Source organism: Phocoena sinus, chromosome 13, assembly GCF_008692025.1.
Source record: "Phocoena sinus isolate mPhoSin1 chromosome 13, mPhoSin1.pri, whole genome shotgun sequence".
NCBI lineage: Eukaryota > Metazoa > Chordata > Mammalia > Artiodactyla > Phocoenidae > Phocoena > Phocoena sinus.
Genome location: NC_045775.1, coordinates 85366850 through 85393595, shown reverse-complemented (window position 1 = coordinate 85393595; position 26746 = coordinate 85366850). Strand labels below are relative to the sequence as shown.

At 47.0% G+C, this 26746-nt stretch overlaps 1 protein-coding gene across 38 annotated transcripts in view; it reads right to left on the bottom strand.

Moving 5' to 3' along the window:
• The window catches only part of MAP4K4 (mitogen-activated protein kinase kinase kinase kinase 4), a 176258-nt gene that overhangs the window by 68655 nt on the left and 80857 nt on the right, over nt 1–26746 (bottom strand). For all 38 annotated transcript variants that reach the window (XM_032653694.1, XM_032653698.1, XM_032653687.1 and 35 more), the window contains exon 3: nt 25610–25666. In XM_032653694.1, the coding sequence (XP_032509585.1) occupies nt 25610–25666 (57 nt within the window). The remainder of the gene's footprint in view (nt 1–25609; nt 25667–26746) is intronic.

Sequence of the window (26746 nt, the reverse complement as noted above, 5' to 3'; positions counted from 1 at the left end):
AAAAATGACAAAATTAACATAGCTGCCCTCGTGACGTCTTACTCAACAAGGAATACTGCCTTGAACACATTTCAGACAAACAGACATGCTCCCTAGTTTTGCTACTGAGCCAACGGACTTCTGAGACCCCAAAGTCTAACCCTAACGGCCCTGAAGCGCTTAACCTGCTCTTTCTGTCGACAGACACCACCACGTAGGACTTTACTTGACTCAGCGAAGTGTTCTATGAAATCTGCTATATTTCAGCGAGGCTGTGTCACTCGACTGGGCTCTAAGAGCAGCGTGGTGAAGAAGAGAACTGCAGAGCGGCACCGTCCACCGGGAGGGGCGTGGCAGGGTGGTAACTTCAGGCTGTGGCGAGACGGTGCAGGACGGCAAGTACAACCCATTTTCCTCAACGTCTCTCACTCACGAAAAACCTGGGGAGACTGGTGCTTGCAAGGAGGCCAAGACACACCTCTGGGATGACCCCTGACCAACAAGCACAGCATGGCGAATGAACACGGTGAGCTAACTCAAATCACAAAGTCAGGTAAGACCCATCGCTATTTTCTCCAGGATCTACACGAAACTATGAGAACTTTCCAAAGTGTCAAGCCCCAATTTACAGGACACAATTCCCCAGGATACAAGTTGCTTCGATAGTCTAACTTGAAATAAATCACATCAATACTTGATTTTAGAACCCATCCATTTTCCTCCTCCATTGGGGACCCTTTAGTATGGCCCCTAAAGTAAGAGCTGAAACCTAGGTCCCCACAGAGATGGAAAGCAGATCTCCTGGGTAAGGCCCAGAGTGACCAAAATCAAATCCGCCACCAAAACACTTGATTGTCACCCCAAAATATGCTCTTTGACGTGGGATTATTTTAAGCTAAAGGGACTTGAAAAGCAGCAGGGACAAAAAAGGTGCTCTGACCTCCCCTTTTCTCCCTGAAAGCAAGCGATAAAACTCCCATATGAAAGGCAGCATCCTTCCTATACCAACTGGAAAAAACATTCTTATCACCAGAGCCAGGGGATTGAGGCCAAAAGAATTCTGTACAAGCAAGCCTCTTATCTTCTGTTAGCTGTCCCATATGGTTTAGTTACTGGTCCACAATGGCATCTCTCTGTTCAACCTGGTACACAGACAGAGTCTTCTTTGAGTCTTCGTTTTCCTTGTGAAGGCTCCCATGTATATACAAGATAGACAAGTTAGCAAACCTGTTCGTTTTCGTCTTGTTAATCTTTTATTACATGATCAAGAACCTAAAAGGGTAGAAGGCAAGGGTTTTTTTCCTCCCCTACATAACCAAACCTGTAATTATATTATGAGACCAGAAAGAGATCAGTAATCCAAAATGCTCAGAAGATGACAAAATAATATATTCTTAACATCAGCATTTTGCCATTGGTAACACCGGTGTACAAGTATATTTAGATAACTCCACACGTTTCAATGTGTACACAGAAAGAAAAAAGAAGAACTGTGCCCTAAGATTACCTCTGGATTACAGAGGTTTTCTTCTTTAACTTGCCCAATTTTCAACAATGCTATTTTCCTACGTGGGGGAAAGTTAAGAGTTTCGAGTAGAGGCGTTAACTCCATAAGCATCCAAATGAGTTTCCTTCTGGCCGTTCGCATGTCCAGCTCCCCCGCCCTCCCTGGACAGGGGGCCCTCACGCCCCCCTTGCTGGTCCCGAGTCACCGCCAAGCTCCCCGCTCCGGCCACTCACTCCAGCGCTCAGCTGTATGGGGAGGGCGAGGGGAGTTTGAAGAATGGGAACCTTGCTGGTTAACCTGCCTCCCGCTGGGTCAGCGACACCCAGAGCTCGGACCTCCACGGTCACATATTCCTGTTGGTTCCAATGGTACCAATCCAGGCCCATGACTTTCTGAGATCAGAAATTTCCAAGCTCAAGTTGTTTCCGGAGCAGAGGAGAGGTACCTGGAGCCCGGGATCAACCATCGCGCCAGCTTCACCTTCCTGACCTGCCCGAGGGCCCTGGACAGAGTCTTGCCTCTGTGCCCACGCCCTTCCCTAAGCCAGGGGTGAACTCCACCAAGAGCACTGAGCACATGTTAAAACCTGAAAGCCAGGCCCTAGTAAGCGGTGGCAAGAAGGGGCACAGCTCTGGAGGAGCTATGAGTGTGGACAACATCACACGTCTGTGCGCTTCTGACTGGCCCCATCGCGCACCCACACACACAGAGCCCCTACTTACACAACTGACACGGCAAGTCAGTCAAAGGCTGGCTCTGAAAATAGCCTGCAAGTGAAAAGGACAAAGGCCAAACTTCTGTTCCTGGCTAAGAAGGAGGGTCAAGGGCCAGATGTACTCCCACTTGAACAACTACAATAGATAAAACGAATGAACGAGTTTTAGGACCCTGCACACCAGGGATTGAAGGACAGTGAGCTCTGAGAGACGGGAACACGAGGAAAGACCTACAAATGCCGAGCTGCTGCCCCGGGAGATTCCAGGCTGCAGCAAAGCGAGAGGAAACCCCACCGAAGCCCAGAGGATGCTGAGCTGAGGACACAGAGCTGAGGGCAGCTGGAGCGTGCAGGACAGAGGTCAGGGAGGAGAGATGCAGAGACGGGGCAGGAGATCTGAGCAGAGCACCCAACACATCCTCCTGAGGTCAGGGGAGGACCCCCAGAGGATCGGGGAACAGTGCCTGCTGCCACTGTCCAGACTGGAAAATCTCCGCATTCACAGGAACTTGGGCACGGCATTCAGGAGGCTCCTGCCGCAGCAGTGCGGTAAAATTAGCTCTAGACTAAATGCTGATCTGACCCCAAGGAACGGACCTTAAAAGGCTCAGACGGATTCCAAGTAACTAACTACATCCCAGGCGAAAGCTCAAGAATATTACAAGAATATAAAACGTCCAAATACCCAATAAGGTACAAATCACATGGCTGGCATCCAATTAAAAATTACCAGTGTGCAAAGAAGTGGGAACAAATGCCCATGGGGGGGGGGGGTGGTGGAAGGGGGTCAACTGAAATGAACCCAGGTAATGGAATCAGCGGACAAGAACACCACACCACCTACAACCTACACCCTTGCAGGTAATAACCACTAAGCCTTTCGGGGCATCTGCCGGTGAAGGAATCTGAGACTCAGTTTGTTTTATATGGCTCATTAAATTAGAACCCAGGGTGTTCAGAACACAACAACTTGGATTTACAGATGTTTTGATTCCTCTACCAGGGTGGAAGGCTAAAGACCCTCACCTCCAAACAACATAGAGACCATCTGGTCCCACTTTCCCACCACTAAAGGAATATCATCATAATTTTGAAAATTTTAAGTCACACATAGGAAATCAACTGAACAAAATTAATGTGCAAAATATGCTTTCAATGAGATCGTTAAAATAACTTTTGTTTGATCTCAATCACTATAAGCAAGCTATTTAGTTCATGCCTGAATCAAAAGTATAGAAATTGCCAAAATCAAGCAAGTAATAGACCATACTCTCTGCCAGGGTCGGGATGGGTAGTGACTGGTGGTGGACGGTGTCCAATGGCCAGTATTTACAAAGCTCAGTGATCTTCTAATTCTGACCTCGAGCATCACAGTGGCCAAGCAAAGATTTTGGGGCATGTTTCATGGTTTTACCTTGACCTTTCCCTCACCCTTCCTGTCTCCCTCACCTCCCACCCTCACGAGCTACCCTAATTCCTGCTTATATGATCTGTGTCATGATATACCACAGCAGGTGAGCGCAAGAGGAGAAAGAAGCAAGGACAGTCTAGAGAAAAGTAATCAGATCTTCCTTGGGTCAGCTATCTTGCAAGTGTCATGGTGTTAAGCCAAAATAGGAAGTAAGTACCTCCAACCTGGCTCCTGGCGCTTCCCGGATAACAGAAATCTGCAATCGTGTGCCAATCGTGGCAACAAGGAAATAAGCCTTAGTGTAAAGGTGTGTTTTGTTACTTTCAAATAATTCTCTTCACTGTGGGTAATCTGCGTATCTGGAAAGGGATTCCCTCTTTGCTCTGAAATGGCAGTTTCCACTCAAATACCATGAACTGGCCTGACACAACTTTACAGCCTGCAGAAGTGTCTGGGGGATCTTCATGGAAACCACGTGTGAAGAGCCGTTCCCTCAGCTCTGAGGATGCTTCCACAGAAGTGACTCAAGAAGACAAGGACCGAGTTCCACAAGTCTTTGGGGCAAACAGAAAACAGAAACGAGATAGTCTAACTCCTGACAGACACCCCCTTTCCAAAAGCTTTTAGGCAACAAAATTCAGGTAAGTGCATCACGGGCAACATTACACGGCATCCGCGCTCATCCAGGGGGACTTGCGCGGATGTGGACCGCCCCAGTGCTTCTCAAAACTCCTTACTTGGGCCTCCTGGTGGCGCAGTGGTTAAGAATCTGCCTGCCAGTGCAGGGGACACGGGTTCGAGCCCTGGTCCGGGAAGACCTCACATGCCGCGGAGCAACTAAGCCTGTGAGCCACAACTACTGAGCCCGCGTGCCACAGCTACTGAAGCCCGTGCACCTAGAGCCTGTGCTCCGCAACAAGAGAAGCCACCGCAGTGAGAAGCCCGCGCACTACAACGAAGAGTAGACCCTGGTCAACGCAACTAGAGAAAGCCCGCATGCAGCAACGAAGACCCAACGCACCCAAAAAAAAACATATCTATATATATATATCTATATATAGATATATAGATATATTAAAGTTTACTTGGCTGCCCCCCACCCCTTTAAAAACAAAAACACAAAAAACCTCCTTGCTTGTGAGTGATGGTGCCTCACGACCGCGGGCGGAGAAAAGCTACAGGATAGCCTCAGTGATTAAACCTCGTCTCCTTATTTTCCAATTCCAGCTAGGAAAATAATCTAAAACGCCTCTCCCTTCTACTTTCCCCTACTTTTTTTTTTTTTTTTTTTGCGGTACACGGGCCTCTCACTCTTGTGGCCTCTCCCGTTGCGGAGCACAGGCTCCGGACGTGCAGGCTCAACGGCCATGGCTCATGGGCCCAGCCGCTCCGCAGCACGTGGGATCTTCCCGGACCGGGGCACGAACCCACATACCCTGCATCGGCAGGCGGACTCTCAACCACTGCGCCACCAGGGAAGCCCTACTTTCTCCTACTTTTTAGAAACATACCAAATCACGTGAAGAGAGAAAATGGGAGGAATACAGAACCCTAACCCTGAGCCCCAGACATGCACCTGAGCAGCCGACGGGGGGTCTGACCCTGTAGGATCCACCCCCTCCCCTAGACTAGATGGGGGACTGACCTCCAGTCTTAATAAAACCCAAAGGGAAGTTCTGCTGTGAACCAGACCAATCCATTCAGGTACAGCCCACGGTACAGTTTGGTCCTTCTTGGGAAAAGTCTTGATGGATGCTTTATACTCCGTCAGAAATTTATACAATGTGTCCCCGAGCCTCCCAGCTGGAGACACCCTTCCCCCCAGAACAGCCACCTCCCCCCCAGCTCTGCACCACAGTCACACCAGCTGCACGGCTCAAGCTGCAGAAGAACCTAGAAAGGCAACGAAAACATCCAGTAGCATAAAAACCATGCATCTGGGGACAGACAGATCGTCATCTGTCTCAGCACTCAGCCCCACAAAACCCCGCTTCAAATCTACCTCCTGGGCTTCCCTGGTGGCGCAGTGCTTGGGTGTGCTCACCCATCCAGCACAGAGGGAGAGGTCCCTGTTACAGCATCATATATAAGCCTGCTGCAATAAGGTTTGCTGGTGCAAAGGCTCTCTTACTGAGGACCCTAGTCCTGGAAGGCTTCTCCTCCCGCGAGCTGCCAGCTCCGTCTTCTGAACCAGGCTCACGTCCCAGGGATGGGTCACAAAGCTGACGACGATGCCTGGCACCTCACTCCCCACCCGGCCCACCCTCCCTGCTCTCACAACAGTGAGAGGCCCACGTACCGCAAAAAAAAAAAAAAAAAATCTACCTCCTCTGTGAGGACGTAAGCTCCAGGAAGGCAGGGACTCCACCCTGCTCACGTCCAGGCCCCTGACAGGCCCTGTCAGACTAAATGTGTGCACTGTGTACAGCTGGAGCTGAGACAGGTGATCTTCAAAGTAAGAAATAAAAAGTTAAAAAGAGTAAATCTCTGAGCCTCAGTTTCCCTGCATGCAAGAGGAGGAAACTCTACTCCATTCTTGGCTGGGGAGTCACACCCCAGGGTGGAGGAATAGGAAAGTCAGGTAACATGCAAAGACCGCCGTGGCGCCCGGCACACGGCAGGTACTCAAACGTGAGGTTCGGAAAACGAACTACAATGATCTTTTTTTTGCTCTATAAACTGATGTAATACAACTCCGAACACGAAGCGTGCCTGCGGCAGCCTGTCAAGGGCAACCCCGGTGAACTCAGACCAGCGAGCTCGGTGTCACCCGCCCTCGGGCAGCAGGTACGTGGACACTTGCCAGGCTTATCGACTCCCCGCTGTGACGGCTGAGAGGCCAAGCGAGGGCGCCGGCCCCCAACAAGAGCAACAGCCAGATCCTGAAACGGTCGTCTCACCGCAAGCTGACTGCACGGTCTGCTCAGGCCTCCCGCTAGAGAACAGTTAGCGACGTGCGTCTTCAACCACGTGTCACCTTCTCATACAAGGACGCACCGATAAACTACAGGGGCTCCTCTTGGGAAAATGTGGAGAGATGCCAAAACTCCAGATACCAAAAGGATGGGAGGAGAGAGAACCAATTATCTTCATTATGTGATTCAGTTAGAAAGAAGATGACTCAGTGCTGAGACTGGTATTAATCAACTGCATTCTGAAGCTTTTAAGGAGCGTCACAGCTACGAGGGGGACAAACTCACCCTGCTACAGCTTCATTCCCAGTATTTTCATTCGGAGACATGTTGTGATCACAATAAACGGCACTGCTGATGGTGAATACTATTTGTATTTTATCAGAAAATAATGTTTCTTTTGACTGTGACTTTAAAAGATATACAGAGTTGCTGTTTAAAACGTGAATTTTATCGCATACAGGAATAAAAATTGTTTTCCAGAAAACAAATTTTTAATTTTAAGAGTGGAAGACAATAATACAGGATTAAGGCTCTCCGATATAAAGAGGCAAACAAAAAGTTTCCACAAATTTTGAAGATGCAACTTCAATGTCGTATCTTAACCTCACTTCTTTTACCTCAGATAGTCCCCTATCCCCTCAACCAGCAGTTATTTAAAGCAAAGGAAAGGTGCAGATTCCTTTGTTTCAGCAAACTTTTTGTTATTTATCACTTTATATAGACTTCAGGGCAGGGTACTACATGCACAGTTCACAAAGCTGTAATAAGTCATGCTGGTCTAAAACTAGCTCCGTGAGATCACGGTACCTAATACATCTTTCCTCCTTTTACACGCGCGCGCGCGCACACACACACAAAGCCACACACACACACACACACACACACACGCACACTGCGGAGAGTAAGCTGCAGGCTGGAACTGCTGGAGAGGGACCCGGAAAAGCCGGCCTGGGACATCACAGACGCAACGGTCACCCAGACGCTCCCTAAAGAGCACCCAGCACGCCCCCCACCGACCCCCGGACCACCAAGCGCCGCCCTATGTGCTGAGTGTCTGCGAAGCAACACACACAGTGAGAGTCCGCGCGGCCCTGGGGTCAGGCTGGCCACCTCGGAGTGGGTGTGTTAAAACGAACTCTCAGGCCAAGAGTCGGGCCACAGAGACCCTGTTCTGCCCTCAAGGCGATGAGGCTGGAGAAGGGAAGGGGAGGGGAGGGGAGGGGAGGGGAGGAAACCAGGGCCGTCACCACCAACACAACGTACAGAGTCACTACCTCAATGGCGTCTCCACCGAAATGCAAACCAGTTAGTTCCGTCTTCAAATACATTTCTCCAGTGGAAACCCGGAAAGGTCACTCACCAACCCAAACTCCCACGCACGAAGAAGGGTGTCATCCTGGTGGAACCAGCCCCTGCCATCCACCTGCAACCAGCAGCACAAACCACCAAATTTACCATCTGCCGGGACTCCAAACACGAAGGCCGAGAGTTTGAGATGTCACATTTCTCGACGGCCTTTTAGCAAGAACCATGTCCCTGTGTAGGCTCCTCCAAGGAACACGTGCATTCAGTCAGCTGGCTGAAGGCCACTTCTGCACAGATGGCAGCCAGGGGCAGGATGCAGAGATGGAGAGACACACCAGGAAAGGGCATCAGGCTGCCCCCGGGGGAGGGGAGCCCTGCCAAGGTGCAGGCGGGCAGACCTTCCAGAGAGAGTTGAGGGGCTGGAAGAGCCAGCACAGGAGGGACCCAGACCAGAGGGATCTCAGAACACAGGATGAAGCAAGGACGCTCAAAGGACGCAAAAGCACGTCCACAGCACCAGAGCCTGGACTGAGTGAGCAACGAAACTAAACACATCTGTAGGAGAAATCAGAAAACACCCTCTTTTCCTGCCAGGCTCAGGATAAGCTGGCGACCTCGCGTCTGTGCATGGATGTTTACACGTGTGTATACTCACTAGCTGTCTGTCTGTGGAATACTGAGCCTTGGGCTAAAACAGGCACACAGAGCGCTGTAGCCTCTGTCTGCAGAATTCATTAGATTGATTGGTTTATCTAACTAAGCGCAGATGCAGGAGGGGGTAAGACTGAGTTTAAAATTTAAGGTTCTCTACGGCTTTTAAAAGGAAGAAAGAAATGCCTCTGGAGTTAAGAGTCCAGAGTAAATAAAGGGTTAATTTGAAGCTCGCTGTTCAGAGCTAAGAGCCCCTCAGTGGCTAATTTTAACTGAAGACAAGGACATCCTTAACTATTTTTGGGGGGGGGGGGGGGGGGTCATAAATCTTAGAGATATAATAAGTAACAAATTCTAGAGACCCATGTGTTTTTTAAATAGCATGTTGAGCTTTTTCAAATATTATAAAAACCAGTGTCAATTCAGGGAAAAGGCTTCCGCACAAGTGATTAAACTTTAATTACGTAAATAAATTATAGTATGTAGTAATTCATAATATAAATATAATTAAGTTAATATATACACATTAAGAGATATATAAAGGAAAAAACCCAGTGGTACCATGGAATCTCCCCTAAACATTCCATCTAAAAATGTACACGAGGGCTTCCCTGGTGGCGCAGTGGTTGAGAGTCCGCCTGCCGATGCAGGGGACGCGGGTTCGTGCCCCGGTCCGGGAAGATCCCACATGCCGCGGAGCAGTTGGGCCCGTGAGCCATGGCTGCTGAGCCTGCGCATCTGGAACCTGTGCTCCGCAACGGGAGAGGCCACAGGAGTGAGAGGCCCGAGTACCGCCAAAAAAAAAAAAAACTAAAAATGTACACAAGCTGCTACGAAATGCGTCTCAGACACAGCAAACCTTCTGAGATTTGAATCAAAGTAAATTCGCTCTGATTGTCTGTCCACAGTCTTCCCTGCTGTTTCAACCACCTACTCTACCAAAATGACCATTTCTTAAACTTCAAATGAAGAAAGTTAGCATGTCTCCATCAGCGCTGCACGAAATGATTTAGAGGCAAAAACTCAGTAAGACGATGGTACTTTGAATTCACTGAAATCTTCAAGTCTGCACTGAACACCATTCTTGGGCTCTTGAGTCACTCGTGCCTTCTCCATCAAGTAAGTACCCATTGGCATCATTCCACTATACACCAAATAATTTTCATGGAGTTGCAGGAGAAGATAAGTACATCGTCAGACCAGCTGTGCCTGGTGTGCCTGCTGCCAAAGCACACTTGGAGACCCCACGGCTGTGCCCATCCATCAGGCGTGATGTCACAGCCCCACTTAGAGACAGCCTGGCAGCCGGCATCTCCCTCCCACACAAAGGAAGCAACAGATGCTGGAGATGATACGGAAACAAACACTGGGACTGAACCACCTCAACTATTCAACGGAGGGAAGGTGTAAGTCAAGTGTCAATAGAAATACACAGAATCTACCACAGAGGTTTCGAACAGTCAGGCTTTTTTAAGTCATATGCTGCCTCCTTTCCCTAACTTTGCTTTTCCTTGTATTCAGATAAGTTAAAAGAATAAAGACTATGGCAAACACCTTGTCATTTAAGGAGCATCTGTCAAGGAAAAGTATATTAAGTAACCAGTATGTACAGTGGCAATGAGTGCCCACTTTTCAAGATCTTAGTAAAAACTACAAAGTGCTTCTCATCACATGGTGTTATGAGATTACTCAAACTGGCCTATTCTGACGGAGTTCACAATCTAAAGGACACACCGCCCAAACACAGTACACACACAGAAGTAGCCACTACGTGAATAGAGACAGTAAACGCGCACTATCAACAAGCTTACAGGAAGCAGTTTACTGTGAGGTGGCGACTGAAAAAAAGTTCTATGAAGTGTATGTTTGAGACTAGACAAGGCTAAGGAATTCGCCTTCTAAATTATTTAGGAGAAATCTTCCTAGGGACAGGCACAAACTTATTTTAAACTAAATGCAGCCACACAGATAAACACACATGTTCAACTGGAAACTCTGAGTGATCGGCAGCGCTAAGAAACAGCTCCAATCCCAGACAAGACTGGAAACACGCCAGAAAGTCAAGCCGCACTCACCCTGGTGGAGGCGGGCGCGCGGGGCGATGGGAAAACACGTTTCCGTCTTCTATTTTCTAGATGCGTATGTTACTTTTAATGTTAGAGAAAGGCTATTTCACCATTTAAAGAACAATTTCACATATATATGCATATATACATACCTCTCTATATATGAAACTAGAAAAATACTAATATTAACATGTTAACAGTAAACAAACCAAGGGGACAGAATTATGAAATGCTTTTTTTCATCTTTCTTTTTCTCTGGATTTTCTCCCTAGAATATCTACATTTCATAAATAAAAATAAAAACAAAAACAGTAATCTAGAAGTCATTTAAACTTTCGGTTCCAACTGCTTTATAGAGCCAGAATTTATAGACCATAAAACTCACCACTGTTAAGTGTACTAAACTTTCCTTGGGGGAAGGAGAGGATGAACAGAACTAAGCAGCAACATTCACAGGCCCAGAAGACCTTAAACATCTAAGCTCCCATGACCAGAGCAGTTAAGAAAACATTCTCCGCCTGTGATGACCTCAGCTTTACTAAAGCAGCCTCGGCTGTGAACTCTGCTGTATCAGAGGCGGGGTAGGGTCACAGGCACGGGCACTGTGGGGGAAGAGGAAGAGGCAGAGTCCTCGTACTTGCACAGTGCCAGCCAGCCCTCTCCACGAGCTCCAGGCCACCACCCCATGCACGGCGCACCCACACCATCCAGCACTCGGGTCCAGTTATCTCCAGCCCGACCAGCAAAGAAAGGAGCAATGCGCATCTGTTCTCCATCCTCCCCTAGGGGAAAACACTAACACAGAGGCAAATAACTAGGACTGGTGGTTACTGGTAAGGCGTGGGGCTTCTCTTGGAGAAATAACCACTCACTCTGTTAGACGTGACCGTGAAGAAGCATCTCTGATGTTCCACCTTCTGCCCCTTCTGTCTGTGAACTAAGCGAAGACGGCAGGTTCCCTAAACCTCCCCGCCACCACACACCCCACGTGAACCATGGTATCATCACGAAGCACTTACACAAGCACAGCAAGACATGTCGCTGTACTTCCTCAAACCAGCATAAAGACGTGTCGGGTTAGGTAAAAGAAGGTAGGGGAGATGAGAGGAAAAAAAAATACCACTGGAACTGGGTGAGCAGTATCACCCACACCACCCTCATCATTCGGAAGAGTCAGGACCACGTGCACGGGGACATCATTCAGTTGTCAGGACCACGTGCCTCCTTCAGAGTATCAGGTCCACATTTATCACACCATCAAAACTGTCAGGTCCACAAGCACCGCATCGTATGTGACAGTCGAGTCCAGTCCGGCCCCTGCTCTCGCAAAGGTCCAAAGAGACACTGCCGCTGGACCTCGTGATTCCAAATTTTAACCTCCTCTCTCTCAAGGGTCTTCTTTTCCTTGCACCTTTTGAACAAAACCATCTCTGCAGCTATTTTCCAAATAACCTGTTTTCTTCTTTCTAAACTACTTAAGGAGAAACAATAACTACGGGGTCTTCTTTAGTTCTAGCCTCAGGCAAAAACACATCCAGCCTCTCCAGTAAGTGAACAAAAGTGAGAGGAGACTAGATGTTTCCTTGAAATGAAACCACAACAAGGAGGGTGCCAGCTCTTTCCTGGTATAAACACCTTCTCTCTCTCTCTCACTCACAGAAGAGGTCACCCAGGGGCCCACGGAAGGGGACTCGTCCTCAGGAAACACCACATGGCCACACAGTCCCTCGACCTAACAGTTACGCCTGTTCCTGCTGCCCTAAGGCTACAACAAAATGCCTCACCAAAGGCTTTGCTGTGTGTTGTCTTAAAACACCCTTGTGGTCAGAAAGGAGAGAGAGCAAGTGCTGAGAGGGTCTCCTGTGAAGGTCTGGGAGGGACCGTGGCTGGGGCAGGGGGAGGGGGACTGGACAGGGCAGGGGTGGGGGTGGGGCAAGAACTCGGGCTGGCCCCCATAGAATGGGCTGGAATCCCATTTGTCAGGGTCTATCTCCCCGTCTGCATGTCACCCCAAACCTCTATCCCTGAAGCGGGGAGGGGAGGACCCCTGCCAAGATCGCAGGGTCAGCAGAAAAATGACCAGCGGCTCAAAGAGGATGAACAGTCAGCAGCGGTGTGACGTGGAGACTCCTCGAGGGCGCTGGGTAAGAACTCTGCTGGAGACCTGTCACAGCAGGGAAACTCAAAGCCAAGGCAGATGGAGTTCAGAGAGAAGTTCCCACTTTATCCCTGATCATCGGAAGTTAGCGACGCCGACTTTTCTCTTAACTCTTGCAGTTAAGCAGATAAAATTAAACCAGAAAAGAAATATTTAATCATGCCCAAAACACAAGAAGTTAAGAAGCGAAGGTCTGTTTTCCCTATAATGTGCACCTGAGCGTCTCTTACCCGTTCAAGGAGAACTTCCTCCACCAGGTCAATTTCCTTGTTTCTGTAGCGATTCAATTCAGCACCTGCTACGTGCACGACTGGCACCAGGCTACTGAGCGAGCTCCACGCCCCCCGGAGGAGACTGTTCTCTTGGAAGCTCGTGTGACGTCGCAGAAGACTAAGAGCAGAGAGAATAAACAAACGCTCTCTACGTGCAGCAGCGTGGATGGCTCTCGCAGTCAGTAAGGTCAAGTCAAAGAAGCAGACACAGCAGTACCTTATGGTTCCCTGCACATCAACCACAAACACAGCAAACATAATGGATCGCGTTAGAAGTCGGGAGGGTAGTTACTCTTGGGGGAGGAGTGGTGACCGGAAGGGCCACCAGGCGCTCCTGGGCTGCCAGCTACGCTCTGTTTCTTGCTGATTCGTGAGTGGGGTGGGTTCAGTTTTCAGAAATGTCCTGGATTTGTCATTTGTGCACTTTTTTGTATGCATGTCATACTTCACACACACACACACAGAGGCAAGATTCACATGTGTAAGATTTTCTTACAGACTCACAAACTATGCTAACTTCTTATGAATTTCAAATACACAGAAGCAGAAAAAACAGCTTACAAACCCTCTTGTACCTCTAATCCGGAGTCAACAGTTACTGACCCATGGCCCAGACGTCCCACAGGCCACCACCGGCCACGACGATTTTGAGCCAAACTGGATACCGTTTGAAGGCAGCACCGACAGGATTTCCTAACAGACGGGGTGAGCGGTACGTGGCAGGAAGGCCGCGGTCGCAGGACGCCAGGGCTTCTGTGCCCTGAGCAGAAGGCGGGAAGCCCCCCGACGGAGAAAGGAAACAGCTGTGGGTGGAACAGGCTTCGGGGGAAGATGAGGGACTCACAGGAGACCAGACATCCAATGAGATGCTGCACAGAGTCCAGGAGAAGAGTCTGATCCCCAGGCCTGAGGCTGCTACCCCTGCGGAGGCCTGTGTGCAAAGCTGCGGCCTACGCTGGCACCCGGAGCTTGGATCTGGGAGGGTTCCCAACATCCCCTGGATTGAGAAGGGTGGCTCCCTGTTCCTGGGGTGTTTGAACAGACAATACGGTTTATGCTGAACACCTACTTCCCGGCAGGGAGTCTGAAATTTCAGGTACGTGCCAGGCAGAGGGTGCTTACGTGACCAGCTCCAGATAAAACTCCAGGCCCTGCATCTCTGAGGAGCTTCCCTGGTGGAGAGCACTGCACGCGTGTTAGGACAGCTCACCGCTGGAGGAATCATGTACCTGACTCTACTGCGACAGGACTCCTGGAAGTTTGTGCATGGATTCCTTTGGACCTCATCCCATGCGCCTCTTCCCCCTGCTGACTTTGCTCTGTGTCCTTCCTTGGCTGTAAATCACAGCTGAGGGCGCAGTTATAGACGGAGCCCTGTGAGTCCTTCTAGGGAATCATTAAGCCTGGAGATGGTCTTGAAGACCTCCAATGCACAACTTTTTTAATAAGTTTGCTAGGAATGGAAGAAGGGAAGTATCAAGATTTTAAAATCAAATTTTGCATTTAGAGCCCCCAAATTAAAAAAAAAAAAAGCAGCTGGTGGGGAGGGAGGATGGGATTGTTAAAGTACAGTGTCCATATTTTTAAAAACAGCAATTCAGGTTGTACAAAAATTGCTGGGTGTTTTCTTTAAATTCAACTATTTGCTTTCCTTAGAAAAATGCCTTTGATTCATGAAATGACAGGGAAGCTGCATCTGCCTGGAGAGCAGGGCTCATCAACGATCACAAAGAGCTCCTTTTCACGGCAAGTTTTATTTTACCAAGAGATTAAGAACAGCTCCTTCTGGAGCAAAATTAATCTTTCTATTCCACCCTACATCTGAGAAGAGTCTGCATTAAAAAGACGAAGTGTTTAGTAGTTGTTTAAATGAATGAGTTAGTGCAACTTCATGAACAGCATTTCAGGGCACGAAAACAAAAGCCCGCAAACCATGGCTGACATATGCCCTTTCCGGTCCCAATGAACACAAACTGCATCTGACCAAAACCATGAGTACTTTTTCTTATTTCCAGTAAGAATGGATGGTAATATTTTTCTTTTCCGATTTAATTTTCTTTCTTTTTTGTAAACCACAAAGCAACAGAAAAAATACATACATATTAAAATAAGGGCTGTCTCTATTGTTATAAAAGGGTGTATAGATAGGTAGATATAGGTAGATAGATATAGATATAGATATTTTTTTTGCCAACACTCAAAACACTTTGGAAATTCTCCTTTAAAATTGCCAGGACATTGTTCAGAAGCAGCAAACAGAAGCTGAGCGCCACCCATGTGATGGGCTCTGTCCAAAGCCTGGAAATGCTATGAGAATCCTAAAACAGTTAGCTCCCCACAGAGTTTATAACCCAGTACAGAATTAACATAAGCATGCAACGGTCATGTGGCTCTCCAGGTACCATTAAAACGGCCCTAGCAGACAGCTCACAGGGCCAGACAAAAGGGGTCCCGAAGAACCAGACAGTGTGACTACGCCAGGGGACAAAGAAGCCACCTGAGGCAGGAGCCTGCAGAGAGGATGGACACAGAGGAGGAGGAGAGGTCTGACCTCTGGAGAGGTCAGAGAACAGCTGCTCAGGAGGGCAGGTGTGTGTGTTAAAACGTCTTCAGCAAAAGTGATGAGTTATATTGTTTTAGTATCTTTAATGAGAAGGGAACAAAGGAACCCTCATTCACCATGTAAAAATTATATGCTAGACACTTTACATCTATTATATAATTTTAATTCTGACAAAAGCCTGTGAAGTAGGAATTATTATTCCATTTTACAGGTAGGGAAGCTGAAGCTTTATTAAATTGAACTTCAGGCCCTAGTCTACCAAAGGTGTTAACACTGTCTTACAGTAAAAGCCAGGACGTGACTATCAAATAAATGCGCCCGACTTTCGACGAGGCTCATAAACTATAAATTCACTCTGAAAAATATTTATAGGCCTCAAGCTTCTGTTCACAGGAAAAAGGAGAAAAGTAAATAAATCATTTTTATTAGTTCAGTGACCATTCTAAAAACAAAAGCCAGAAATGTACTCACTCTTTCTAACCACTGGTGATTTTAAGAGACTCCTTTATCTTCTTTCCTAGAGGAACGTAGTCCAAGTGCGAAGAGCAGGTTTTACTATTATTTATTTAAGATTAATGTGTCACACCTACAGTTATTTTTAATATTTTTTATTACAAAAAATGAGAAGGCTATAAAACACGGTCATACCTCCAAGAGTTCTCTGTTGCAACAATACATGACTGTAATTCTCTTGGACGATGAAACCAATACTGTACAACTATGACATGTTTCTCCGAGTGCCCACCAAAACCAGAACACGCTGTTCAATTCATCAAAGATTCGAGTACCTACAACTTACTGGGCATTGTGACTAGTTACCTGGCGCTAGTTAGACCCCAAGTACAGGACACAGAGCTGTGCTCCCCGAGTGAAGCAGGAGATGTCACCGTGCATCTAACTAATAAAGGGAACCGGGGTGCTGTCCTGCAGGGAGCTATGGAACTCTGGGCAGGTCAATCAATCACCTTCATAACATCGTGCTGTCATCGGTACATAAAATGAAGGCTTTGCAGTGTGAAAAACATACACCACCTAATCTTAACCTGCCTCTACTTATTTACTTATGAAATAGACAAGAACAGGAGAATTTTCATATTTTGTAAGTTCCCAGCTACACTTTTTTTTTTTTTTTTTTTTGGCGGTACGCGGGCCTCTCACTGTTGTGGCCTCTCCCGTTGCGGAGCACAGGCTCCGGACGCGCAGGCTCAGCGGCCACGGCTCACGGGCCCAGCCGCTCCGCAGCATGCGGGATCCCCCCAGACCGGGGCACAAACCCGCATCCCCTGCATCGGCAGGCGGACTCTCAACCACCACGCCACCAGGGAAGCCCCACATTCTTAAATTAGAAGAAATCAATCCCAAATAGAAACACATTCTATCCTTGACAAAAACAAAAAATCTAATCCTTTACAAAATCTCACTGTCACATCCTCACCAGCAGAGTTATCTTTAAAACACATCCACAGGTACCTATTTGCTGAGTGGTTTGGCTTAACCCTAAGTTAACTTCACATTACTTTTAGAGAAAGAAGGATAGTGGAAGGGGAGTAAGTTTGGGGGCAGGAAGGACTGGCAGTGTGGGATTAGCAGATGCAAACTAGTATAAACAGGCTGGATAAACAGCAGGGTCCTATACAGGGAACTATACTCAATATCCTGTGATAAACCATCATGGAAAAGAATGTGAAAAAGAATGTATATACGTATAACTGAGTCACTTTGCTGTACAGCAGAAATTAACACAACATTGTAAATCAATACTTCAAGAAAATTTAAACGTAAAATAAAAAAACAGAAGAGGAGCAGGCTTTACAGTCAGTCTGTTCTTGTGGCCCAAGTCGCACCTTTGTTCTTCCATCTGTTGTAGATGCAGGGGAGAAGGACATCCATGAATTCCAGCCGAGCCTGTACCACACCCAACGCAACGCCTGGCGCAAGTCCTTAAAAACTATCAGTTCACTTCATCCACTCTACACTTGATCATCACTGAAGATGAATTCTAGTATCTAGTGAACTTTTTAAAGAAGGAAGTATTAGAAATAGTACAAAATGCACCCTAGCTCTTTTGTAAAAGGTCCATGCTTATTTGCTCTACACCAGGTGTTCTCAATGGGGTGACATCGCCCTCTAAGGGGATGAAAAGTGGTTCTAAGAGGTGTAGGAAAAAAAACCTACCACTTTTATGTATACACGTACAGTACATGAGCAGATGTGTGCAGACTGTAAATTTTCATTGGGGTGATTAGGAAAAAACAAAATCTTAGAAGTCTTCTTAGGGAGGTGAGTGTGAAAATAAGGGTGTGATTGGTGGGGACACAGTGGGACTACTGGTTCTCAAAATTACTGCCATATTTTTAAATTATAATAAATCAAAGCTTAACAATTTCTAATGAACTTTAAGAACTTTTCTTCAAGGATTTGCCTTATACCAATATTACAATAATAATAAAGAGGTACAACTTGTGACCTTTATCTACAGGAGGGCTGAGGAAGACAATCCAAATTAGGAAGCTGAAATCTAATATCAAGATCATTCGAATTAAGTTAGAAGTTACTGAAGGTAAGAAAATGCCAGATAAAATTTAGCACCCCACAAACCTGTGTATCATTTCTTTCCCAGCAGCTAAGAGAGAGAAGGTAGTTTGTTAAGGCAGCTAAGAAACAGAAGATAAGGAGAGAGTATCTGGAAGAGGGGGCACACAGCCTGCCACTGAAGATGACAGCTGACACGGATGCACTGACCGCGCCCCTGACGATGGGGTCAGCCCCGTGGCCAGCCTGCCGGAGCCACAGGAGGCTGGGGGCCAGGAGCCAGGACCAAGCTCTCAGGCCTGCAGCATCTAACTGGCCTCTGAGGCCCAGAAGGAAGGGACAATAGGTCACAGTCCACAGAGACCTCTCCCTCCCTCCCTTCTGCTCTCACCTCTGTCCAGACAAGAGCAGCACGTTCAGTACATCGTGCCCCCTGCAGCTCAACAGTGGTAAAGCTGTTAGGCTCACAGGGCCTTGCCCCTGTCACCGGGATGAGCGGGTTTGCTCCTTCCTGCCTGAGCGTGGACGCCCCGCGAGCGAGCATCCGTCTCCTCCTCCGTGGGACCCAGCTCGGGTGGCACTCAAAGCCCATCAGAGCCCATCAGACGTGCCCTTCTTCTGTGGCACCTGCCTCCCCAGGCTGACCACGAGCAGAGGCTAGGTTTTACACAGCTCTCACTCTCCCATCACTAGGAGCGTGTGCCGGGAGCAGGGAGGGCACCCACCAAAACCTGCCGACCAGCGTCCTGCACCCCAGTGGGCATCAGGCCCAGCATCTTCCCATCCTCCAAGGAATATGCCTCAATCACCAATCACCAACACTTCAGCTGTTAGGACTGAAAGACAGGCTGCTCTGGCTGATCTGATGGGCAATATCCACCCATCCCTTGGGGTCCAGACCATATCAGCTCTATCAACAAGCCTACTGAACACCTGACATTTAAATGGTTAATACTTTCAAGGCGCTGTCAGTTGGGAATCAGAGATCTGAGTTCTAGTCCCTGAAATCCGACTAGCAATGTGCTCCTCGGCACGAAGGCTCAGTGTCTCTACGCTGGAAATCCTTCAACTTGCAAGGCTGTGAGGGGGCGGCTTCTTCCTTATGGCCCATTAGAACAAGGGTTTTCAAACTTCAGGGTGCCTCCGAATCCCCTAGTGGGCTTACTAAAACCCAGAACTTGGGGCCCCGATCCAGATTTCTGATGCAGGAGTCTGGATGGAGCCTGAGACACTGCGTTTCTAACAAATTCCCCAGGCGCGCCTGCTGGGAGACCACACTTTGAGAATCTACCACTTAGACCCCATCCTACGCCAGGAAGGCCTAGTGAAGGAAGGACCGTGGGGCCAGTCCAGCCCGAAGACTGGACTGGGGTCAGTGATGGGCTGCAGCGAAACGTCAGCCCACAGAGCACCATTTCATCTCTGTCTGCCATGAAGCACTACGCATTGTCTGCCTCTGTGCTCTCTGCATCACCCCAAGAGGATGAGCCCTCCTTTGCCCAAGGCAATTATCAAACACAAATAAGGGCACGGAGCTGCATGGCAGTATTTGGGTATACGGTGGCCCATCATCCAGACGGTCAAGCCTAAGCTTTTTAAAGTCATATTTTGAAATATGTGCCTTTTTATAGAGTTTTGACTTGTGAAACATGTAAATGATTCACACATTCAAAAATTAAATCAGGAGAAAAGGAAACCCTCTATAAATGAATTAAAATAGAAACTGAAGCTAGTAGCTACATATCAAATTGATAAGCCATACAGAGAAATTAGTATTTCAAGTAACTTCTGAATATAGCACTCTGTAAATCCGTCACAGATATAGCCTAAGGACAAAAACGGCTTCAGAGAAAGCAAACTTCACTCCATGCCTATTGATAAGTAGTACCATTGTTATTGTAATTCTGAAATGATTTTATGTTTATCAAAGGATAAAGCAGGGCTTCCCTGGTGGCGGAGTGGTTGAGAGTCCGCCTGCCGATGCAGGGGACACGGGTTCGTGCCCCGGAGCGGCTGGGCCCGTTAGCCATGGCCGTTGAGCCTGCACGTCTGGAGCCTATGCTCCGCAATGGGAGAGGGCACAACAGTAACAGGCCTGCGTACCGCGCAAAAAAAAAAAAAAAAAAAAAAAAAGGATAAAGCAAACATATATATTATTTTATTAGGAACCAAAATTTTTCAGGCTAGGAGAAAAGGGAAAGAAATACAAAATACACAAGATTTTAAAAATTAAGGAAAAACTGATTTTGAAAAATATATTCCCAAGCTCTATCTACTAAAAGGGCCTGGAAGCAGAAAACCTCATCAGCGATGAGCACACAGCGATTAGCATCCAGGTATTGGTTTCTAAATGCATTTCCCACTGAAAGGAACTAAGGCTCCTCAGAGGAAGGGATCCAGATTCTGGAAGATGAGCCTCAAATATCTACTTGTGCCAAAAAACAAGGAAATACTCAAAAACGAATGGGGTCATATCAAAGGGCTACAGAAGGCAGTCCTGAAAGAGCTCCCATGGCCAGATCTGGCATGATTTCATTAAATAATACTAATGGCAGCTACAACTGATGGAAACACATTGAATAAATAAAACTGCCCATGTCTACAGCAGTATCTAGAATAAGAAAGAAGACAAGAAAGGGTGGGAGTGGGTAAGAAAGGAAACTCTTCTTTACAGACTGATGCAAGCTAACAAGCCTAGAAGACAGACTCTGAAAACCACCACCTTGCAATCGTAACTATTCACACAGCATCGCCTGCAGATGACTTCCCAGTGCAGAGCTGAGGGCGCCCCTCGACGGTGGGGAACTCTGCAGTCGCCTCCTCCATCAAGAGGTCTAACTGGCTTCACTAACACTGGGACAACCAGGATGGGCATGCCCCCTGAGGTCACGCAACAGGAAGAGACCATGCCACCAATGAGGTGTTCCTGCCAAAAAATTCTTATTCTGTGTCTATTCAAGCCTCGACCTAATTCCAGTTTACAGGAAAGACAGGAGGAGGAAACAAGTTAAAGCACAACGTGAGGAAACTATCAGACAAATCCAGAATGTGAGGTATTTTACCAAACGACTGGCTGAGCTCTTCCAAAAGTCGATTTCTCTTAAAAAAAAAGAGTAGGAGGGACATGGAGGTGCAGAGGAACTGATCTAGAGCAAAAGTGACTTAAGAGATAAGCTAACTGTCATATATATCTATATGTACCTCATGTTGTCTACCCAGTTATGTCAATGGATATATATATATAATGGAATATTACTCAGCCATTAAAAAGAATGGACTAACGCCATTTGCAGCAATGTGGAAGGACACAGAGACTGAGTGAAGTAAGTCAGAGAAAACAAATATATGATATCACGCATATGTGGAATCTAAAAAAACAGTAAAAATAAACTTATTTACAAAACAGAAACAGACTCACAGACATAAAAAACAAACATGGTTACCAAAGAGGATAAGGGCGGGGTGGGGTGGAGGATGATAAATTAGGTTTGGGGAGGTTGACAGAAACACACTACTATATATAAAACAGGTAAACAACAAGGACCTACTGCAGAGCACAGGGAACTGCACTCAGTATCTTGAATCACCTATAATGGAAAAGAACCTGAAAGGGAATATATATACGTATGTGTATGTATAACTGAATCACTTTGCTGTTCACTTAAAACTAACACAACACTGTAAATTAACTATGCTTCAATTTTTTTTAAAAAGATCTTAAAAAAGAGAGAGAAGATAACCAAATGTAATGCATAAACCTCCACCAGACTATGACTGGGAAAAAATGGTTAGAAACCTTTCTCGCCACAACTGAGGCTACTGAAATTGACCACATTAGGCGACAATCTGAAACCATTCATCCTCTCAGGTGGTGTTATGATTCTGACTGCATTTTAAGAGAAGTGTGCTCAAGTATTTACAAGTGAAGCATCTTGGTATCACAGCAATACGCATGTACCACACACACAAATGAAATGTTCAGTTGTTGAATCTAGCGAAGGGTAGAGAATGTTCGTTTTCTGAACAGTTCTGTAATTATGAACATTTTCATTAAAAAATGTTGGGTGGGAATTATTCAAATGAAAACACAAAATTCAACTGCAGAAACAAATCCTAAAGAGTTTGTGGACCTCGAGTTGAGAATTACTGATCTAGATAATTATTTTTTTTTTTTTTTTTTTACCTTCCAGAGTGTTAAACAGAAACAATGTGATACCCCAACTGCAAGAAACAAACTCAGTCCCTTATGCGTGATGGGAATAATACAAGTTTGACACTGAGACCCAAAGACTGAAATGAAGGGGCTATCAAGAATTCAAACAACCAACTCAAGTATCCCTCAAAACGCATCACACCAGGCACGCACATGCCCATGTCAAACTGGGGAAGTCTGAAGAAGCTCTGTGGACTGTATCAGTGCCGACTCTCCGTGGCTGCCTTGGTTCTAAGCCACGCAGGCAGACATACCTGCTATAATCTAACAAACACTGGAGTCCTGGTCAAATCCTTAGCTGGCTTTGTTTTGTGCAGGACTTCAGTTGTGACACAATGTATTACAGTTATACAAGATGTTACCCCTGGGGGAAACTGGGTGCAGGGTACAAGGAGCTTCCCTGTATGCTTTCCTGCAAATTCTTGTGAATCTATAATTATCTAAAAAACAAAAACAACACATTATAGATCTCATGTCCTGGTCTTGTCCAGTTTGGACACGTCCTTCAACCCTTCCCACCACCAATCAGATAAGTGACACACTTTCTTTAAAAAGAACCCTTCAAAATCCTAAAGAAAATCGATTCTTAAAATAGTTCAAGCCCAAGAAGAAACATAAAGACATTTGTCCATCTCGAGCAAATAAATGCCCCCTTTCCAGACCCCTCAGTTTCCCAGACAGCCCCTGGCACCTCACCCAGGGTTGAAACGTGAATTCTCGGTCTGCTTTGTTTTCCAGGGTCACATAATCAAGCGTGGCAGGTGACGCGGACTCGGGGCAGCCGGCCTGGAGTGCGTTTATTCGGGGCTGCTGAGAGCTCACAGCTGGGGGCAGAGCAGCCGGGCCACCTCCCTCCCCACACCTGCTCTCCTCTGGCCTTCGGAACCTGAGGAATAACCAGTAGCCTGGTAGCTGCCTCTCAATTTCACCTAAGGAACAGGCTCAACCAGCAGGACGAGTCTGTGACGCTTCCTAAGGATACGCATCCACACCTTTTTGCTCCCGAGATGAAACTGAGTCGAGTCTGAAACCACGCAGGACCCCGCTCTCAGCCACAGAACCCTCTGCAACAGCCCCTCCTGCTGGAGCTGCAACAAGAAACATCAGCTGCAAATTCTCCCTCCTGCCAAGCCTGCTCCCAGGTCCCACGCCGGCCAATGCCCTCAACTTTGCAAGAAGAGCCGAGAGGCAGGCCCTTGATGTGGAGGGTGGGAGGCCTTGCTCTCCAGGGGCCCAGCTACACAAGCTCTCCACCCGCAATCACACTTGCTCGGGGCGCTGAGTGTGCCCCAAGCTACAGCACCAAGGTCACTCTCTAGTGAGGACACTACATGAAAACGGCACACAAGAAACAGTACTGAGAGGCCAACACAGTAAATGGTTGATTGGGTTTGTATTTTGTTCTGAAGACTCACCGTCTGGTTTTCATTTTACCTGAACACAGGGGTTCTGCGTAATTATTTTAAAGGAATCTTGAAAATGCACTTGTCCAACACTGCCTGATTTTTTCAGGCAAGGAAACACCTCTTGTATGCAGCTCACCAAAAGTGTCTATTACACACACGGGTACGTGTTTTACAGCCGTGCTCACAGAGAGATGATGGTGAGGAAACGCACCAGGGCACCAACAAGTGATGACGCTAAGTGGGGGAAGAATGAGGATTTAACGTGCCTTTTTACTTAAAGCAATGGTCATACGTTGCACAGGACATCCACAGAGCTGACAAGCTCACTTCGAGGCCCTTGGACATGTCAGCAGCGTGTCAGCCAGGGCAGCATGGGCTGAAGCCAGGAAAGAACCTCAACTCTCAGGGCTGGCAAATGCGTCATAGAATTCCCAAAGATTACGTTTAAAAATGGTACCCCAAGTCTGGCAGTAACCGAGTCAGGAGGGTGCGGATAACTGTCAGACGACGCAGCCTCCAGCTATACCACCGGCCACCCGCACGGAAGCGTGAACAGAGGCCCGGTGGGCAGGGCCCCGATCGGTCCACGCACTGTGGCACTTCATCAATAACCGACTGTGGTATTTAAGTCACAGGAAGTCAGAATTGGCGGCTCCTTCACTGCTCTGTAATCTTAAAATTAGCATTTCACTGGAAAGAATCCAACAGGATCGCTAGCACGCAACAGAAATCGCCCAGGAGGTTACAAGAATCTTCTGGCCAGCCAAGCAATGGTACTTTCCATTATTAAAAAATGACAGAGGAAAGAGAGCAGTCACGGCATAAAACGTCACATCTTCAAATATCTGTATAAGGTTCTAGCAGTTGCCCCGTGATCCAGAGACAACATTTCTAACTCTTACTAAAACAATATGCATGCTGGCGATGAGCGTGTTACTAGAGACCGAGGGGAGAAGAGGGTGGGGGAGCCGCCCCTCGAGCTGATCAACCGCACACCTGAGACCAGTTTAGCCATTTTCGCCCTCCATGGACCCCAGGCTTAGGAGATCAGGGCGTGATTTAAAGGCATCCCAAATCCTCACGGTTTCTGGTTAACTCACTCTAGAATCTGTGATATATGATGTAAATCTTATTCATAATTAGGCAACTTAGAAGCAATCGTGAGCGGATAAAGTTTCAGATGAAAATAATTTAAAGTAAGATGGATCGGGCTCATTACAACCCATGGCTATTTTTTTTTTTTTAATTAAATGTGGACCCATGAGTATAGGTACACGCACACACGCGGGCTCACACACACCTACCTTTCATTAGTGTTAATTTCTCCTCTTTCCCATCTAAAGCTACACAGTAAATCCTCATGTGACCATTTCAAGGACTATTTTTTGCTACTAAATTTTTGCCAACAATCTGCTCAGCATTCTAGCAGATGTTTCTGTTTTCAAACCTCTGGGAACTTGGCTGTATTTGTTTTCCTTCCCCATGTTTAAAAATAAAAGAAATGGCCCAAATGTGGCCCTAATACCCCAGAGAAGCTTTTCCACCCACCAACCTCAACCTCCCTACTCAGGTGACCTCTGTGATCCCTTCTCAAATCTTTTCTTTGCCATTAGAGAAGATGTTTCCAATTATGGTCCATTATATTGTCAAGGATGACATCACTCAGATGTGCTTTTTTTTTTTTTTTTTTTTTTAAGAAAATGCTACTGATTCTTAGTTACTTGGGACCCATCTGCAACAACCCCAGCCAGCTCATCTGCTGGCCCTTCTGAACCCATGGTGTCACATGAATGCAATTTGCTTAAGATCGATTCTCCAAACACAACAATTCCTTTTAAGTAGTGGGCTGGAGAGACAGGAGGATCCTTGTTTTTTATCTAACGATTTCTTTAAAAACACTTGTGACCCAAGCTTACCTCAGTAACATCCATAACTTTGATGGCTGCCAGCTGACCTGTTTTAACGTGTCGACCCTGAAAAACAGAAAAAAGAAAAGAGAATGGGCACGGCTGTTCTGCACAGTCATTAGTACAGAATGGCCGACGTTTCGGCAAGTCACCTCTTCTGTACTTTTTCCCCAAAACTGATGATGAAAGAGTCCTATGCTCTCCAATAGAACAGGATGGTTCTGTTGGTTTGTAAGACTCGTGAACCCCACTTAATAAATAAACCAAACCATCAGTAGAACAAAGGAGTTTTGATAAAGAATCACTTCCCTCTTTCTTTCCCGGGCTTCATTTACGCATCATTACTTCTCAATCTGAACAACTTAAATAATGTTTTCTTCCATACATCAGGTTGACCAGCCTTCCCTTCTCAACATTCCACATGAAGGAAATGACCAGAAAAGTCTGGATATCATTTATTGTCAAAACTGGGTAACAGTCATTTTCCGCTCATATACCCCCAATACCCATTACTTGATTTTACAAGTTATACTGAGAGTCTCCTTCGAAGCTTTCCTGTGATCCCAATGCAGGGAGGCTGGAGCATAATTACTCGGAATAAAGCGGGTGCACAAAGAGATGGGGGGCACAGAGAGAGCGCGGTCTTGCAGCTGTGTCGTAATTCCCAGTCTAGAACCTAAACGTTTGTTATCCATTTATATCACGAGCATTTCAAACAAGCCTGATGCAGCTCTCCTGTCCCCTCCCCCAGACCAGGAGGGAGGGACTTAATCCCTACCCATCTTGCAACGCTCTGCTGGGCATCTCTCAGGAGAGCAACAAAGAGCTACCCTGACATCGTGAGCACCGGCTCCTCAAGGGCTTTGTGGAATACGCTCCTGCCGCCGCCAACGTGAAACAGCACGCACGTCCCCACAGTCTCCGAGAGCCGGCCTCGCTTGTGGCCTCGTGATGGAAAGAGCTATGAACTTTAGAACCTGAAACCTGAGGAAAGCTCTCCACTTATTCTGGAAAGCTTGGGCAGGGACTCAAATTACAACTTGGACAAAACAGTTCCATGAATATGACACTGAATTACAACTCTCTCTCAACTCTCTGTGGTCACAGCGGGATGGGGTCCAGCGCCGGCCCAGGAGCTCACCAAGC